A 19,316-nucleotide genomic window follows, 5' to 3' on the forward strand; every position below is an offset into this window, starting at 1 on the left:
CCGGTTATGGATTTGGGGTGCTTCGCGGGCCCGGCCCGACCCGATTTTTAAAGAATGTAACTATTTTTTTACAAAAATGTAGCCGTTTTTTGGCCCCTTTTTTGTATTTTTTTGCTTTTTAAACACTATATACAAGTGTCTTGGTTGAGGGATTTACATATCAAGTTCTCGATTCGTAAAAAACGCAAAAAAAACATTCATAATTATCGGTTTCTCGCTATATTTTGTAAGACAATGTAATTTTAATTATAATAAAATGCATTTTTTTAAAAGTGAATTTAAGTGACCCAATTACAAATTTTATAGTGTATTAAAAATATATATCATTAAAAAAATAAAAATAAAATATTATTTTTTTAATGACCGGGACAGGTGGCCCATAACCGGTTACAATAAAGCTTGACCAGTTATGGCCGGTTACTAGAAATCTTGGAACCGGCCCGGGACCGGTTTTTGGCCATCACTACATGAGACCAGTCTGTTTTTATGAGACCCATGAGACTATTTTTTTACATGTGAAGACTGAAAGTTACCTTCACAGTGTTTTACTATAAAATTTTAAGTATAAAAAACAGTCTCACAAAAACAAGTCGGTCTCACGAGATCTCAAATCTATGTCCGTTTATATAAATAGATTTACATATTATTACATTAATATTTAAAATTAATAATTAATTTAAGTTTTTAGAATTCCTTTTATATCCTTCTCTACGTATTATGCATACTCGGTTTTACGTTTTGTTATATTATCTTAGGGGCTGTTTGGCAGTTGCTGAATGGTTTGGTGCAGAATGRCTAAGTGGTCAGAATGGTTAAGAGGGTCAGAATGGTTAAGTGCTGAATGAAATAATGTTGTTTGGTAACTGTTTTCTGAATAAAAGCAAATTACTATTTTAACCCTCTTTGTTTTTTTAGTGATCATCCAGTTTCATTATGGTTTACCTAACGACTAAAAATTGAAGAAAGAAAACCTAATGGAAGAAAACCTAGTCGAAGATGTGCTACTGTTAAGGGACTGGCGACCATCGAAGCCGTGGAAGGTCGCCGGCGATGGAAGCTGTGGAGTCTCACAGGCTATCACCGATCGAGCGACAACCGAAGACGGGGACGGAGATGGTGGAGGCTACTGGAGACGGAAGCTGTGGAAGCTGTGGAGTCTCACAATCGAAGATACCATTGACCATCACCGATTGAGCGACAACCGGCGAGAGTCTCACAGGCTATTTTTCGGTCATCGGCGAGAGTCACAGACTATTTTCCGGTCACTACCGGAGACGGGGACGGAGATGGTGGAGGCTGCCGGAGACGGGGACGGAGATGGTGGAGGCTGCCGGAGACGGGGACGGAGATGGTGGAGGCTNCCGGAGACGGGGACGGAGATGGTGGAGGCTGCCGGAGACGGGGACGGAGATGGTGGAGGCTGCCGGAGACGGGGACGGAGATGGTGGAGGCTACCGGCTACCGGAGACGGAGCGACGTGCGTGAAGAGAGGGTTGGGAAGAAGGGGTGGGAAGAGTAATCTTGGAAAAATAGAAGTCTGAATGGTTGAGTGAACCATTGGATGCAAAATGGTTAAGAGGGTTATATAACCATTAAAAGGCTTGATTTTTTTTGCCAAACACTCCTTACCTCTTACCGATTAAGAGGTTGGCTCTTAATGAAACAGCCCCTTAGACGAACAAAACAATAAATAATAAACGCACAAAAACCAAAAAATTAATTCACGTGTACAACCATACAACTTAAAACAAATGTACAAATAACCATGCACAAGGTACAACCCCATATCCACACAATAGTCAAAAGTATATTTTTCAGTATAAAAAAATTACAAATTAAAGAATTATCATAAATATACCCTAAATTTCTACAACTTTCTAAACTGCATCTTATAATCTCCCCTATATCATCACCTCTTAAATTTTTAATGTTCTCGAAAGGGTTCAAACAACACTTGAACCTTTTCGGTTCAGGCCCGATGTCGGGCTTGAACTTGGACCTGGTTTCTCTTTGCCATGATATAGAAATGCGATCGAACCAAATGCTTCCTAAATCTCGCAAGATTTAATCTCACTTTTTGACGGTCGAGGTAAATCTTTTTCGTGAATTCCCATCCTCGATCGTTTACGCTATCCGGGTTCGTTAAGACAACGTCATTGCTCTCGTATTCGTTGTACAGCGAGCTCTCTTGTGGTAGGATTTCGTACCCGATGTACCGTAAACCGAGTTTCTTCGCAGGCCCACCGTAATACGTCTCTGCGGCCCAGTTTGTACCAAGAGGTACAACTTGGATGAACACGGATCCCTGCTTCATGAACAGGAAGTGAGTCATTGCCGCACCATGGACGCCGATCATGACGTCACTCGAGTTGAGCGATCGGTATATCTTCGCCAACTCGGTTGTTTTATCGGGCCGGAGAATTTCCACGGTGAACCCGATCTTTTCTGCCATTTTCGCAAGTAAATCTTGGTTCATAATGGCCCGAGACCCGTTCCGTGAGATGATCACGAGCTTTGGCTTTTCGGGTTCGTGGATTTCTAGCGGTTCTTCTTGAACTAGATCGTTAATTCGTGGCGAATACGCTGCGTCAAGAACATTGTGGAAATCTTCAATCATTTTGTTATCAGGCATCGATGAAGAATTGATGGCAAGTTCATCGTGGATTCGTAAACCGACTATGGCTTCCGAGAAGCAATGGGTTCGGTTATCTCCATTGAAATCGATCACTTCATAATCGGAAAGTTGAGAAATCACATCGCCATATTTCATAACCCACCAATCATGATATTCAAGAATCACAAACACAACCTTCTTGTTGAATTTCTGAGATGTGATGTAAAGAGGTATCAAACCATCGTTGAATTCATGATAAACGTTGCCGGTGAAGCCACCGGTGGAGAAGAAAACCGCCGGAACATGGTGATATACATCACATCGATGGCGGTTGTCTGTTGTGGAATTGAGTTTCTTGGATATGAGAGTGAGTTCATCAATGGTGGCCATGGTGGATGGCTCCCATTTTCGAGTGTAGGGTTTAATCTTTTGGTGCTGGAGTTCTTCTCCGGCGACAAGATCACCGGAGATGTGATCGGAAGTGTACAGAAAGACCGAGAAGGAAGGAGAACTTGTTCTTATATCTCCTTTCATGATACATACATCCGATCGAATGCTGCTTCTATCACAGCAAATTGTTCCTGCAAATCAAAATCCAAGAAAATAATCAAACACAAATTCCCAAAAAAGTTATTCAAACCAACATACAAACAGCACCAAGATCAAGAACCCTACATCCCCATAAATTATAATAAAAATACAGTCAAATCTTTGCTTAACTTGGAGACCAAACCAGTGATCATCCCAAACACCCCCTAAGAACAAGAGAGAGGAAGAACTAACCATTTGAGACAGATGAACAAAGGGGAGCTTTTGAATCAGAAAGAGTTTCATCTTCACCCTCATATGCATCTGTGTAACCATAAACAAGATAAACATCAGAAATCATAAAAAGATGCAAACTTTAAACATATATACATATACATATACATATATATATATATAGAGAGAGAGAGAGAGACTTACAGAGAAGAGGGAAGTTGGAGGAAGGAGAAGAGACGAGAAGCAAGCAACAAGAGAGAAGAGAGCAAAAGGTGAGGAAGAAAAGAAGTTTAGGTCTTGATCTCTTGATGCTTACACATCCATTTTCATCGTCTACATGTATCACTGTAACATTCACACCTTTTCTTAATTGCGTATGCCTCTGATGATCCACCATTTTTGTCCTTTAAAATCAAGATATATATATATATATAGAGAGAGAGAGAGAGAGAGAGAGAGAGATGTAGTTGAAACGCAGAGAATGGAGTCGAAATACATACAACAAGCTTAATTTTGAGGGTTTTATAAAGAGAGAATCTATGGGGTTATTAGTTTCTTCCCAGAACTCTGTTTTTTGGTTGGGGGGGGGGGGGAGATGGTCAAATCAGGGTTTGGTGTGTGAAGCTTTTCTGACGGTCAACGATGCGTGTGATTAAAGAGGAAGAGAATGGAACTTTTCAATTAAGCCCCTACATTCCTATTAGGTACAACTTACAGTCCCTGTACTATCAAACATTATCAATTGGAGAAAATGCATCTTGAATGCAACTTCTCCGTACAATCGTATTCTTGCACATGGAAGCGGACCTAAGAATTTTTTCAAGTGTTGGCACTATTTAACTATAAGAAATGAAATTATGGATATTTTCAGAAAATCATCATTAATCTGTTGGTTAGTTTTTTACTTTTTGTATGTGAGGTTTTTGTATTCAAGTCTATTATTGTAAAAAAAAAAATCGGAAACATAATAGATCTGAATTTAACAACTAAAAACTAGGAATCATTGAAACGATATTTGAACCTGGATCTGGGGTGGGAGAAAAGTCGTCCAAACCAACTCTACCAAGACAAATTTGTGTTATTGTCGTAGTTTTAGATATATACGGTGGCACCCAACATTATAATATGATGACACCTTTCATAACCCTGATTTCTTTGTACTTTACAATGGAGGAACGAAGTGATGGTTTGTGCCACTACATCTCATACATTGGGTTCGTTTCAGCTTTTACATGTGGAATAGTTCTAAAACTGGCCATTTAACTAAGATTTGATTTTTTTCTAATCTAAGTTGCACATTTTATTGAGATCAAATCAGATATGTCTACATGATAACGATTTGTGGAGTTATTTATTACCAATCAAATTATCTCTTTATGTATCCTACAAAATAAATTGTATTATAACTTTTAATGGGGTTAGTGGAGTTATTTAATACATGCAACGACACAACTGCATATCAAAGGGTCTTTGATATAGTGGTATATGAGTCATTATTCTCATAGGAGATCAAGAGTTCAAACATCATCAAATATGATAAAGATGTGTGAGTTTAATTTGGTTTTTTTTATGATCGATGTAAACGATAAATACAAAAACAAAAAGAATCACAAAACCTTCATAACTAATTTCGTTTTGAGGTTATTTTGGTAATTATTGTGTCTTTTACCTTCCAAGGTTGTAGAAGTGAAATAATGAATTTGATACTTCATTTATGTAGGCACATTTGGGGTGAAAGTGATATTCTTTGCAAGTATTGGGATGAAAATGGTATATATACATTAATTGAGGGGTATAATTGAAAACATAAGGAATCACATCCTAACCGAGTTAGGCTGCTACTAGTGATAGGCCTGGCTGTATCCAGGGGTCATATCACTCATACTTGATGGAGTTCCTAACGCGCGTGGTTCCACGCTCTACCGGAAACCGCGTAAGATACCACCTCAAGCCATGGAAACAAGTATTATTTTAATCAAGCATCTTATCAGATGACTGGGAATTTTACCTGATAACTTAAGAGATTTTTATCCTGTTAATACTTATCAACAATCTATTTTGATGATAAAAAATGTTATTGATATAGTAAATAAGAGTGATAACTTTTGCCCGTAAAGACTTATTCAATAAATGTTTGGGAAACAGTTCTTAATTATAGAATGATTGGATCTAAAATAAATAAATAGTTGAGATAATTGAGAGTGCATTTGGTTCATATTAAGTAATGATGATAAGAATGAAAAAGGACTCGTGATATTATAATAGAAGGATACTTGTGTAATACAGTGAAATACATCTTAATTTTAATGTTTCGTTTTATTATGCCCTTTGTCGATGTTATAATACGGTTTTGAGAAAAACGATAATATTTTTATTTTTAAATAAAATATAAATTAGAAAATATCTTAAAATTAAAAATATATATATATGTATCGATATTAGTATCAAATTAACTATTTAAAATTTCTTGTTTTGTTGTGTAATTTATTAATTCAATTTTTTTATTATAATTTAATTTAAGTATAATAGGGAAGTAATTTACTTTTGATTTAACAATATAATTTTTATAAAGATAATAATTAAGTATTATGTTAGAACACAATAATTATCCTAATTATATTTTTGATTTTTTATATTTAAAAATAAAATGTTTATCCAATATTTGATTATGTTTATCTACAGTTAGTTATATGAATTCAAACATAGAGTTTTAATAAGTTGTACTTATGCATATTTACTTGTAATCTTGAATTTTAAGTAATTTGCATCAATAAACAATACTGTATGTATAAAAAATGGTTTTTAAGAGGTTCTGTCAAATGCTTTATAATATAGTATAAATAATATCAAACAATTTCATTGTCATTCTCATTTCCACCCTCTAATACTCCAACCAAACATCCCCTCAAAAGATTATGTATTAGTTGTTGTAGAATGAGAAGTGATAACCTATCTCGTTAACATTCTATCGCCTGCTTGTCACTGCACTTACTGTCTCTTTTTGAGAGAAGATTGTATATACCACACCTGACAATTTAGTAAGTGTTTTAATGAACAGTTAAAATGATAAAAGAATTATCATTTTAACTATTTGCTTCATTTTAAATATCTGCTTGATTCAGTGCATAGTAAAATATTATTATTTAATGGTAATTCTAAATTAATAAATGTATGTATCATATTTAAAAAGCACAGTCGTTGCTTGTTCAGAAACATCCAAGACTTTTTTCACGCAACCCTCAACGTCCCAAATGCCCTCGGGTCCATATTAATGTCTTGCTTATATTTCCTATTGAATTCTGCAATAAGGTGTTCCCCCCCCTGTTCGATTACCAAAATCCTCCACACCTAAATGAGTGTCACCACCGACAAGTTTAAACTAAAGCTTTCTTTTCAACGGTGAGAAGGAAGACATCAAATGTACCACCACCCGAACCAAATGATAAGCACATTTTTATTTCATCGATGAATGTAGCCTTCTCGTCTGACACACAATCAATTGTAGATGCTCTAAGTTCATTAAGTAAGTGCAAAACATCCATAACCACAAATAGTTTTGAATGCTTTGTTGCATGACGTAGTGAATCATCAAAGTAAGCAGGAAAGATGATCACTGCAATTTTATTTTCTTTCTTAAAAAACAAGTAACGACAATAGATAGTCTCGTTTGCAGAATACATAAATAGATCATACATCTTGAAAACAGAGCAGTAAGTACTGACACAACGTACCTTAACAACTACCATTTCATTTCACTTCCTCCCATATATGAGATAAAGAACACAAGCAATGATGAAACAGTGGTAATCGCGGAAATGAGATGCCCGTAAACAGCACAGTTAATCCCTAGAAAAGTGGAAAACGAGGGATTCAAAGATTTTGGAATGACTTAAAAGTTATATAATTTTGTCAAACAAGATTCACATCTGATCGAATCATAGACTGCCTCTTAATTGAGCCATTTAGAGGTAAACAAACAACTCTTAAAAGAATATGTTGGATGTTTAATGGGTTCAAAATGTATATTAAATAGTCTATAATTTAAGAAAATATTTATATAAAAGCTTATATTTGGACATATTTTTTGAAGGTATATTTTTCAAAATCAGCAATATTCAAACGAAATTTAGTATTCAATAAAACCCGAACTAATTAACTAGAACTTTCATTCGCATAGATGGTGGAAGCTATTCTCTAATCAGTACGGTTTTCATTTGAGTTGATTAACGGGATAAATCCAAATAATATGAAACAAGTTCATTTGTCAAAAATAATTAAAGAAAATGTTAAAATACGGTTTGGATGATATATTAATTGATAAAGATTCGGATTATAATATAGATCATGTACGCTACATTTTCCTAATGTAATATTCTGACCATTTATAGTTTTATACAGCCCTAGGTATAACGAAATTCATTTTGGGATAGTCCAAACTCGTAATCGAGATTTTGGGCAAAAATTGAGGTAAAACACATGTCCTGTTGTGATTTTCGTATGTTCAAAGTTGAGATCGTTGATCGGTACTGCTCATATAAGTTCATCGATGATTAATTTTGACTGGAAAGGTAGTTATTTGTAAATCGTAACAGTTACCAGATAACTAACTACCAGTTAATAACGAGAAAAGATTGCATCAAATCGAACTTATCATAATCCAAAAATTAAAGAATTATTGCCTTTTGAAGTTCAGATGCAACCTTCTTAACTTAAGACTTATCTTTATGATTCTAAAAATCGTTCTCTAAACCCTGCAAGAACATCGCCCCTAGAGCCCACAGGGGGCATGATCCCCTTGACCCCCCACTTTATGCGATACAAAAGAAATTTGCTTATTTAAGCATGCAATCTACACCTCCTATCCATATTATAACTTAACTATGAACACAATCCATGTCGTATAATTTATTAAAACGAGTAAATAAAAAACCATAAACTATGCTATGATTTTATTTTGATAAAATATAGCATTTTTTCAATCATATTTAGGTGGTTTTGTTTTAGGGGTGTTTGGAATTGCTTATAAAAACAACTTATTGACTTATTTCGATGTGACATCGGTAATAAGCATTTTTGAGTGTTTGGATAAACAATTTATACCGGTGCCAAACCGATAATAAAAAGGTTTTGAAGAAGTTAAACCCTTCTAACTTATGATAAATTGATAAATGTTTTTTTATATCTACTAATAATTTTTTTTTAAAATATTTAAGAAAATAATTTTGGTTCACATGTTTTTATTATATTACGTTAAATAATTTGGATATTTAATAATTGTTTTAATATATATATATATATATATATATATATATATATATATTTTGATCCTACAATGATAAAATCCCTGCCTGCCCTTCCCAGTTTTCTCCGTTACTTCACCTTCGGCGGCTCCCACAAATCGCAGAGAGAAATTCCAAGAACATACGTGATCTGAACCTCCATCCACAAAATCCAAATCCCCACATCAGATACACAGATAATAACATACAAATCATACAAAAAAGATCAATTTAATCCGATAAAAATGGCAGATGCATACTGTTCGGACTGCAGGAAGAGCACGGAGGTGGTGTTCGACCACTCCGCCGGAGACACGGTCTGTTCGGAGTGTGGACTCGTCCTTGAGTCCCACTCGATCGACGAGACGTCCGAGTGGCGTACCTTCGCTAACGAGTCAGGGGATAATGATCCTGTCCGTGTCGGTGGACCTACCAATGTGCTCCTTAACGATGGCGGCTTGTCGACCGTGATTTCCAAACCTAATGGCGTCACCAGCGATTTCCTGTCATCGTCTTTGGGGCGTTGGCAGAATCGGGGGTCGAATCCGGATCGGTCGTTGATCATGGCGTTTAAAACGATTGCAACCATGTCTGATAGGTGAGGGTCTTATCAATTATCATAATTTTTCTGTATACTTCTGCGTAAAATTGTGATGATTTAGGGCTATATTTTGCTCCCAAGAACGTTAAAAATTTGGGGGAATGAGATATGGGATGGTAATAGTGTATTGTAAAGTACGATCAGGATTCAGAGATGCTAGGGTAAGATGAGACTTTTATTGTTATAACACCTTAGCTTTGATGCATAAACTTCGTTAGATTTTTATGTAGAAGCCACTAGGTTTCCCGTACGTGTATTAATTGCGGTTCTGTTGCTTTGATTTTATTAAGATTTTAAGGGTAGGTAAGGATTTATATATATATATATATATATATATATATATATATATATATATATGTTTCCAGTAAGGAGAAGAACTATTGTCTACACAACATCTGGTGTAATAGGTTGGAGAAGAATTGGTGTTTACATCATTTTTTAACACCAAAATGGTGTAATGGGTTGGAGATGGTCTAAGGTGTCTGTTCCTCTAGTCTTTCTAATTGAGAGAGTTTTATGGTCTGCTTGTTTGTACTATGTCCTCCAATTCTGTCAATTACTTGTGTTGGGGATTCAAAGATAGTTTCCACTGCATCGCCCTTATACCATTGTGAATTTATGTTTATGTGGTGCTGATTCCTTATCAGGTGCATGTCTATGATGTGCATGATTCCTGATTATAATTATGTTTGGTCAGATGATTTGTTGGGAAAATTTTCATCTTGGCAACTATGCACCATAAAAACAGACGTGCTGCAAATTCTTGTAAGGCTATATTGGTGGGGTATGAGAGTACTTTACTGCTAGGATCAGGCTAACTTTAGATGAAAGTGTAAGTTAGTTATGGTGCACTGCAGTTAATAATCAAAGGTCGACAGCTGAATAAACCCTGGATATTTGAGGTAAAGGAATTTTCGTTAAGGTTCTTCAATGGAACACGGAGGGTTGTTGATTATATTTTGTTAAGACTGATAAGAGGTATGTTAGTTTGCAGTCTAGAGACTGGAATAAGATGAAAATAGGTTAGGCTGTGGACTTATCGGTGATGAAGCTTATTTTGTTAAGAGTCTGGAAGTTATTGGGACATGTGACTCTGTTTCCCTGGTTGGTTTGTGTACCATATTTGATGGTCTTTGAAGGTGCATGATACAGATGTGAGGTCTAGTTTGCCCTTCATTACTATTCCTATCTCCTGCAATCGTTATCATTTTCTATGTGTTCTGGTCCACCATAAATAGTTTGGCCTGAAAGCTTAGTTGTCCTGACGTCTATTTTTCTTGAAAAGGATCCTTTGGGAGTGAGTTATATGGTTGTCGCTTGTTTCTGATGAGTAGTGCGTTTGATTGTATTCATTTTTATCAACATTTGTTATATTAATTGAAAATGAGAATTTTTTTACTATCTAATTATGGCAGAAGGAAGGACCACTGCCCGATAACTGTTTTTGCGATCATGTTTTAGTAAAGGTTGGAGATCTGTATATTTTTCTGTTGGGCTTAGAGTTTAAATGATGTATTTTCACAAAAGTTTCTATATTGTTCTCTATGATAAGAATGATGATACTTGTTTTTCATATCAATTCTTTTTCTTTATTTTTATTTTCCAGAAACATAATGATGATACTTTCTATCGAGTTGTTTATCTTGCCATGCCAACTTTGCTAGTTTGCGTAATTGGCTTTGATATTAAGAGAATTGGGTAAACTAAGAAAGATGCCATATTTTGTAAGGGATCTGATGGACCAAGTTAACATTAACAATATGTAATGGTGATTATAGGTAATACTAAATAGGTCTACCTTAAAAATTATTGCCAATTACATGGAACATATTTTGGGATGGAGGGACTAATAAGGTTATACCTTTGTGATATAAATGTCCCAAGTGTCAAAAGACTTCACTTCCGATCCTTTCAAAGCCATGCCTTGGTGCACCAAGGACATAAGTACTGAAACAACTGTCTTAGGTCTCAAAGATTTCCCTCAGAAAAGCTTTAGCGCCTTGGTGCATTTGGGACATCATTTTTGTAAGTACCATTATATAAGAACCTTGTGTTGAATCACTATGAGAGCTGACATTTCCGTAAATGTGCTTTAACTATTTGTCCAAGCAACACTACCTTAAGAAGTTACTTCTTTTCAGCTCTTGGGTATCATCTGTTTCTGCCAAGCTATTCAACTTCATCTGCCATGGGGCAGGCATGTGTTTGGAATCCCAAAACACAGGAAATTTCAATGCTTGAGTTGTGATCCTTTAATACCWAAGCACTTATTTTTGTGTGTGTGAGAAGAGGGGGTGGGTGGTTTCGATGTAAAGTTTAGCATTTTATTTCAGTTCATAACATATTAGCATTCAATCAATGCCTCGTGAGTGAAGGTTGGATATCCWAGATAAAGGTTTTCAGAGCAGTTTGTKTAATTGAACGCCTGTTCTCCAGTCAAAGACCCCCATTCATATGTGAAGGCAGCTGTTGTGTAGCACAACCAGTAGGCTTCTTTCTTAGCTTTATGGCAAGGAGTAGCCGCTAATTCATTCCTAGGAAARCAGCTAGTTAGGCCAAGTGGTTCTCCACACTTATGTACCCATGACCCCCTCAGCTTCATGTAGTTCATGTTCATCATAAAGATTTTATCTTTTTCCATTCAAGGCCATAGTTTATCCTTGTAAGCATATGATATGGATGTGGAAAGTAGATACTCACCTGAAGAATGCACACACGGTTTTTGTAATTGAAAATTGTATGTGCTAGTGTAGATATTCAATAGGATCCTTGAATGATTCCTTATCTGATGTAACCTTACGAACTCAAAGTTTGGTAACTTGGTACTGGTTTGTGAACAATGGCTTTGTTAAGCCCCAATAATGGGCAAGAAACCTTGGTTAAAAATTCAAATAGATGGATTAATAGTACTCCCTGCTTCAAGAACTATGGAAGTTCATAAAATAAAACCATCTTTCAAAAATACGAGTTCTATGCATAACTAATTTTGGTATGTTAGTTTTGTTTCGTTCGATATTTGATTCTTGTCTATAGCTTTAGGAATTGTAGGTTCATATCATTTGAGAAAGTAGATGCCAATCATTGATGTAGTTTGATTCGTGAATTAATATTTATTTTCATCACTGCTTCTGTATTGCATGATTTTACCCCAACATTCAGCACAGATATCTCTTGTTTCAATGTTCTTTTGCATAAATTGACAACAATTCTATTTGTAGCCTGAGTTTGTATCTGATGTATTTAATTTTTCATCCAGGTTGGGCCTTGTTGCAACGATTAAGGTATGCTATTCACAACAGTATATATAGCCAATTGGTTACAAAAAAGGAACCCCTGTGCACCAAGGTTCCTTGGCTTTGCGAGGGTTAGGGAGGGAAGTTTCTGTACACAATCCTTTCTTTGCATTTGGCAAAGAGGTTATTTCTGTGTAATTGATTATGCAACACCTGGGAATGTTTATGCATGCATAAGCAACTGCAAACTCATGATCATTGGTATTTTCTGGCTGTGTGAAACTAGGAGACATCAAATTTGTTCATTATCCTATGTGTTCTATTTTTAAATGAAAATGTAGTTAATAAATAATTTTTTTGAAATAGGATCTCTTGCTTTTGTTGCTTATATGAGAATTTTGCAGCACATAAAGGTGCCTTAATTTTCTTGAAAGACGCTGCGGTGCATGTGCAGAAAATAGCTTTTGAATAGGATTTTTTTTTCATGTCAAGAGATTGAGTGGTCAAGCTTCGTTTTTTACCCATTTGTTTGTGTTACTAGCTTGTATTTAGAACTTATGGCAGGTGAAAGCAATTTTTTCTTTTGTTCTAGGCAGAGGTTAGGTCATTCTAATAACTAGATGAATGTACCTACATGTTAGATATTCCGGCTATTAAAAAGATGAATTAATATTCAATTTCTTTAGGTATCTATTTACTAACATTTGCACATTTGCCAAATACAGGGAACACATCAGAATGATGTCTTCCTGTGCGATAGAATCAATGCCTATTCTATTGCAATTAGACGTCCACAAAATTTCAGTCCATTCATACTTGTTGTTTAGTGGGTGCATGATGTCTCCTCTTATGATTTCTTTCATTACTTTTTAAAGATTGTTGCTTTTGTGTAACTAAATAGGATCGTGCTAATGAGATATTCAAGAAGGTGGAAGATCAGAAATCCAGTAGAGGAAGAAATCAGGATGCCATCTTGGCTGCTTGCCTTTACATTGCTTGTCGTCAAGAAGATAAGCCACGCACTGTAAAGGGTACAAACCTTGCTCTATTAACATTTGGATTGGCTTCCTGGTCTATCTCTGTATATGAATGAGATTTCCCTGAACATTTGTTCGAATAGAAATCTGTTCGGTTGCCAATGGAGCAACAAAGAAGGAAATTGGCCGGGCAAAAGAATACATTGTGAAACAACTAGAGCTTGAGATGGGTCAGTCAGTGGAGATGGGTACTATACATGCTGGTGATTTTATGGTCAGTTTGTTTGATTTTGTTTAATATAAGCATATCACGACACATATATTTCATATTATTTCAAGTTCCTATTTCTTCTGGTTACTGCTTCTGTTCTATTTACACAAATCTGAAATCAACAGAGGCGTTTTTGTTCCAATCTTGGTATGACCAATCAGACTGTTAAAGCTGCCCAGGAATCTGTCCAAAAGTCAGAAGAGTTTGATATAAGGTAATTGGCAAAAATAGTGATTGATCTTTTGGGACGTATACTGTTTGTTGATTGAAGTTCTAATCTTCTTTTGACTAAATGATTGAACATGGCTATTTGCAACCTTCATTCTAATTAACAATAATCCTTGGCATATGACGTGCCTGTCCAATCATCACCAACCGATTTAAATTAAGAAATAAGTGACGTGAAAACATATGCACAGCTCAAGTTGCATAAGGTACAAAAAAACTAACACAATATGTACAATTCAAATTGCATAATCTGTGATCATCGCCAATCACATGTACGCAAAGTGGGCACAATTTGTACAATCTGTGATCAGTACAAAAATGTTGGTTTTGATCATTTTGCCTTTAGTGATATCACAAATCTGTACTTTACCCTTCAAATGCCGTAAGGAGGGAGTTCAAATTCATAGTTCATCTTCATGTAAACAAAACCAACCTGCAAAATGATCATCAAATGTGATCTCAAATTACAGAAACCAAATTGAAACTTAATTTTGAAAAAAAGAACTCAGAACTACAAACCCCAAAATCTGATGTTATGTTGATTTACCTGCCACTGCCATTGATGTTAAATTGGGTAAATCAATTTACACTATTGGAAGGCAAATCATCTATATCTTCTAAACCTGTAAATGGTTGGTCGTGCTCATGCTCACCCAACATGCTTAACAATATGTAGCTATATACATTGATATGTCTCTGTATTGCCATTTGATTCTTCTTGTTGGTCCTACAATCGTTGTTATCTATCTTTTTTTCAGGAGAAGCCCAATCTCTATTGCTGCGGCTGTTATTTACATTGTAACTCAACTTTCTGATGATAAGAAACCCCTCAAAGGTAAAGTTCGTTATATCTAGTTCATAATTGAGGCTGTTTTTAGTTGATCTTCAAATGTGACGATCTTTTTGGTATTTTCCTTTTTTAATACCTAGCAAAGAGACTAAGGGGCCGTTTACCAAACACTTACCCGGGTAAGTGCTTACCGGAAAAAAATCAACACTATCACTTACTTATTGGGTTAGATTTTGGTCCAACAAAACGGTATCGTATGCAACAATTTACCCGGTAAGCGCTAACCATGGTAAGAGTCGTCTCCCTCACTTACCGGGTAAGACTCTAGGTCCTTGCCTTCGGTCTTACTGGGTAAGACTCTTGGTCCTTGCCTTCGCTCTCACTGGTAAGATTCTTGGTCCTTGCCATATTCATTCTGTAAGGTAATGTGACTTGGTAAGCGCTTACCTAGGTAAGCATTTCCCAAACGGCCCCTAATTGTTCTATTCTTGAAGTAATGCTTATTACATAATGACTCCAATGTGTAACGTGTTCTGACAAAGGGTGCCCTGACAGCATTTCAGCCCGCATATCGTTACTCCTTCCATCCCAAAATAAAACCAATCTTTTGATTGGGGATATAATTTAATAAAAGAATGTTTTGTAATGATAGCTGAACATACAAAGTGGTGATTGTGTTTTGCAAAAAAAGAGAAATTTTTGTTTGGGGGTGGGGTTATTGTTCGTGTTAACCTACACTCCATTATGCTATGCAAGGCGGGGAGGGGAACGTGACCGTTTCAAATCTAGACAAGTGATCAGGGATTCAAATTCTTTTGATTGATTTGGATGATGCAAGTGGTATGTAGATAGTGCATAAACCCTTAGCACTACTGACTGTATGGTTGCATTTATGTAGAAAATAATTCTTTACAATAATTTTTATTTAGTCTATTGTTAAATATTGTTGAAAATATTTTGAATGTTTAGACCAAAAGCCAGATTCAAATTTATGCAAAAAGTGAAGTCCTGTAAACACACTGTAGAACTTCAGTAGCATCATCCCACTTGGGACTAGGGTCTTAGTGGAATGTACGCATACCTGTCCCTATCCTAGGGAGTGGAGAGACTGTTTACATGAAGACCTTTGGCTTCTGAAAAAGTGTTTGCAATTGCAAAAATATTTTAGTGAGAACCCGAGTGCTTAAGAAGGTTTGTCAAAGAAGTTGGAAGAATTTGAATAGAAGGAACTAAGCAATAATACGGCCGGTCTTTGGAACGAACCACTAAGACTAGAGAACAGTAATAAAACACAAGTATAGAAAACATAGGAACATATAGGAACAGAACGACAAGCTAAACTTCCTTCTTATCTATCTCACGCAATGGAAGTACTAACTGTGCAACAATACTAGCCGAGGATCATCATTTTGTAGTAACTGCATTTGCAAGGCTCCAGGTAATGTTCAATCTAGTGCATATAGACCAAACCGAACGAACGAACCCAATATATCCCACCCGGAGGTGGGGTCTGGCAAGGGTAAGATGTATGGGGACCTGACCTCTACCTCAAAAGTGTAGAGCGGCTGTTTCCATGAAGAGAGAAATTAGAATTTGAAAAGCTGGATTGCAATCAGTGTATTCAAATTCATCTGTGGATTCTAATCACTGATTGCAACTGATTAGAATACATTTGATTCACTGATCATCTAATGGGTGAGCCCTGGTTGCTCCTTGGGGAAAGACTAATAGGAACCATGGTGCATTGCCTTGATCATTTTGATTCTAAACTTGTTTTATTTATTCATAAATTTGGGAAGTTTTGAAAATGGGAAATGTGGATGCAGATGTAGCACTTGCAACTGGAGTTGCGGAAGGGACGATCAGAAACTCTTACAAGGATCTTTATCCTCATTTGGTGAAAATAATACCTAGTTGGTATGCCCAGGAAGAGGATCTCAAGAATCTTTGCAGCCCTTGAGGAGCATATGATGTATGCATGCTGCAGAAAACAAAACAGGTGGTTTTCAGGCCTTTATGACTTGTTTTTCTTCTGATGTTGTGATGGTTATACAAAACAACAGAACATGGCCTTTCACAAATGTAGTGCAATAGTGGATTTAGTTCATTGTTTCTGACCTTATTCAAAAAATGTGCAAGCTGTACATGCTTCTCCTTTTTTCTTTTCTTTTATTAACATACTGCCCTATATACATCTCTCTCTCTCTCTCTCTCTCTCTCTCTCTATATATATATATATATATACATACATACATACATACACATGCTTTCACAATTATGAGATATATATTGATTGATAACTATTTGAAAGCATCATGCTTTCATTATTAAAACTATTATCATTGTAGAGATGGGGAAAAATCGGTCATTGTCAAAAACTGTAACCGACATTTGGTCCCTTAACCGGTGCATAGCTCAAAATATCTAAACGATAAAAGACCAGTTATAACTCATTCATACGGTTGGTCCACTCTTACCTTTATGTTTTTGTTAAGTTTTAGGGGGTTGTCTTGTTAACTTTTGTATGAATTAGGCTAAGTTTGTTCATTGTTCTGGTATAGCGTCTGAACGATGTAAATGGTCATTTTACCCTTATAATTGGTTTATTTGTTTTCATTAAATTCATGCATTTAATCAACTATGTTGTACCGGTTAGAATGTTGGACGATAAAGAAGGCCGTTGAGAGGAAGTTCAAAGTTGCAGAAACGAGGATGCTTAAGTGGACTTGTGGTTGGATCATGTTAGATGTAATTTCAAATGAGGTTGGAGTTGACCTAATAAAGGATAAATTGAGTGTGTGGAGATTGAGTTGGTCTGTGCACGTTTGTAGGAGACCGTCTAAAGGATGTTGCTCTGAAATGCACATTTTTGAAAACAAAATGAGTGTTGGATCATAAAATTGAGCAAGGAAATCCTGTCAAATAATCTAGTAAAATTATTTTATTATAAAACCTTAAAATTAGTTAGTCATAAAGTAGGCTCAAAAGCACTACTTCTCTCTCAGTCAACTAGGCACAACAGTCGTTTTTCTAAAAATACACGCTCCGATAAGATCAACAATCAATATTGGTAGTGGTACTACATGAAACGCATTCATGGGCTAAAGTTGTCGTGCATGGGACTATTACAGCCTCAAACATACACACACATGAGCTTCTGTTGTGTAAGTCCCTTGACCCAAATATCACTTACCAAATCACATGTGTTAATATCTAACAATATGTATCAAAATACTGCATCACAGCTAACGATATATTCAAACATACCAATACGGCATAACATCGAAATAAGAATCATTTGATGACATATACATTTCAGTTCAAAATGGTTAAAACTTAAAAGAAAACTCACCTTGATACGATATACGATGATATAAACTTCAACCGATACGAGAGTTAAAAACCAAAAGCTTGGATCTGAGTAAGGGAAGCATGAAACAAAAAATCTAGAGAGAGAGACTATACTTTATCTCTAAAAAATCTCTTAAGGCATGTAAATGATAGCCCGAAAGACCCTGAAATGACACGAAGGAAAAGTCGAAAAGTCACACCACAGTGACTTACGCTTGGTCGTGACTATGGTCGCCCAAGTCACTGGATAGTACAGGTTCGGCCTGCACAACCTTGATCAACCCAGAAATTTACCAAACCTTAGAAACACTTCTAAACTCACCAAAAACACAAATATCAACAAATAATTGATCCTAAAATGACACGAAGGAAAAACCAAATTCTCAAAACACAATGGGTTAGGCGACTTAGCCAACGACTTAAGTCACGGGACTCACCGGAGTCGTTTCACCCATGTTCTCGACTGGTTCCATTTGCATCGAACTACCTCCTTGTTGTTGCATGAGTGGTAGGTAGTTTACCAAGTTAAACTCCTTCATGCGACGCTTTATATCAAAAGTGTCCTAAAAAACTTATTACGACGTCAAAAAACGTTATATAAACTTATTACAACATCTTTAAATATAACACTTTATTTTTTTGGTCCTATAAACTAAGTCTTATGAAAAGGTCTATTAGGACGTTTAGAAATTGGGAGTGTCCTATAAACCTGATTTTGTTGCAGTGATAGTAGGCTTTTTGTTCATAGGTGGTTGGGTTATGAAAAAATGTAAATGGGTATATGTAATATGCTTCTTTTTGGTTTTTACCAAAAACATATTTTATGTAGATAGACTCTTACTGTATAAACTGTATATGCCAATAGACTGTTACTGTATAAGTTGTATATGCCATAACCATCCGCTACGGTAATTTCCTAAAAAAATTTAGCGTCACGTAAGATTTTTTATTAAGAAATTATGAATACAACTTAACATAATAACACCACAATTTAACACAAATAAAGTTACGTCCTTGTCCGTTTAAAAATTCTTGAAGTTGATGTTCGTAGTTCGTACAATCTTCTTTGTGGTTCAATCATTAAGACCAATTTCCATCGATTTCATGATAATTTTTCGATTTTTCACAAATGATGCATTAAATTATCTTATCACCTGTAATTTTTTCTTTTTCAATATTAATAAATTAAACATACGTAAATAGATTAAAA

The 19,316-nt window shown here is 35.7% G+C and overlaps 2 protein-coding genes across 3 annotated transcripts; one reads left to right on the forward strand and one right to left on the reverse strand.

The window, feature by feature from the left end:
- Nucleotides 1-1,787: 1,787 nt before the first annotated feature.
- On the reverse strand, nt 1,788-3,754 carry LOC112512733 (EGF domain-specific O-linked N-acetylglucosamine transferase-like). Its single transcript, XM_025118847.1, has 3 exons — nt 3,581-3,754; nt 3,398-3,466; nt 1,788-3,195 (listed from the first exon to the last, which is right to left on the reverse strand). Exon 3 carries the CDS (start codon nt 3,146-3,148, stop codon nt 1,970-1,972), a length of 1,179 nt encoding a protein of 392 aa, XP_024974615.1. The 5' UTR covers nt 3,149-3,195; nt 3,398-3,466; nt 3,581-3,754; the 3' UTR covers nt 1,788-1,969.
- A 4,986-nt stretch (nt 3,755-8,740) lies between these two features.
- LOC112512569 (transcription initiation factor IIB-2) lies at nt 8,741-16,943 on the forward strand. Of its 2 annotated transcripts, none has more exons than XM_025118604.1 (7): nt 8,741-9,253; nt 12,513-12,537; nt 13,391-13,520; nt 13,610-13,740; nt 13,863-13,951; nt 14,724-14,800; nt 16,582-16,943. In XM_025118604.1, exons 1-7 carry the CDS (start codon nt 8,901-8,903, stop codon nt 16,713-16,715), a joined length of 939 nt encoding a protein of 312 aa, XP_024974372.1. In that variant the 5' UTR covers nt 8,741-8,900; the 3' UTR covers nt 16,716-16,943. The 2 variants fall into 2 exon arrangements, with proteins under 2 accessions (XP_024974372.1, XP_024974373.1); XM_025118605.1 differs by lacking the exon at nt 16,582-16,943 and adding an exon at nt 15,512-15,594.
- Nucleotides 16,944-19,316: the final 2,373 nt, after the last annotated feature.

The sequence above is a fragment of the Cynara cardunculus genome, assembly GCF_001531365.2.
Source record: "Cynara cardunculus var. scolymus isolate 2C chromosome LG 5, CcrdV1, whole genome shotgun sequence".
Classification (NCBI taxonomy): Eukaryota; Viridiplantae; Streptophyta; class Magnoliopsida; order Asterales; family Asteraceae; genus Cynara; species Cynara cardunculus.

Bases quoted from the DNA above. Each gene is read 5' to 3' on its own strand.
- LOC112512733 (XM_025118847.1), bottom strand. From the start codon at position 3,148: ATGAAAGGAGATATAAGAACAAGTTCTCCTTCCTTCTCGGTCTTTCTG.
- LOC112512569 (XM_025118604.1), top strand. From the start codon at position 8,901: ATGGCAGATGCATACTGTTCGGACTGCAGGAAGAGCACGGAGGTGGTG. The intron at 13,521-13,609 runs GTACAAACCTTG...TTGTTCGAATAG, and splicing joins TAAGCCACGCACTGTAAAGG to AAATCTGTTCGGTTGCCAAT. The intron at 13,952-14,723 runs GTAATTGGCAAA...TCTTTTTTTCAG, and splicing joins TCAGAAGAGTTTGATATAAG to GAGAAGCCCAATCTCTATTG.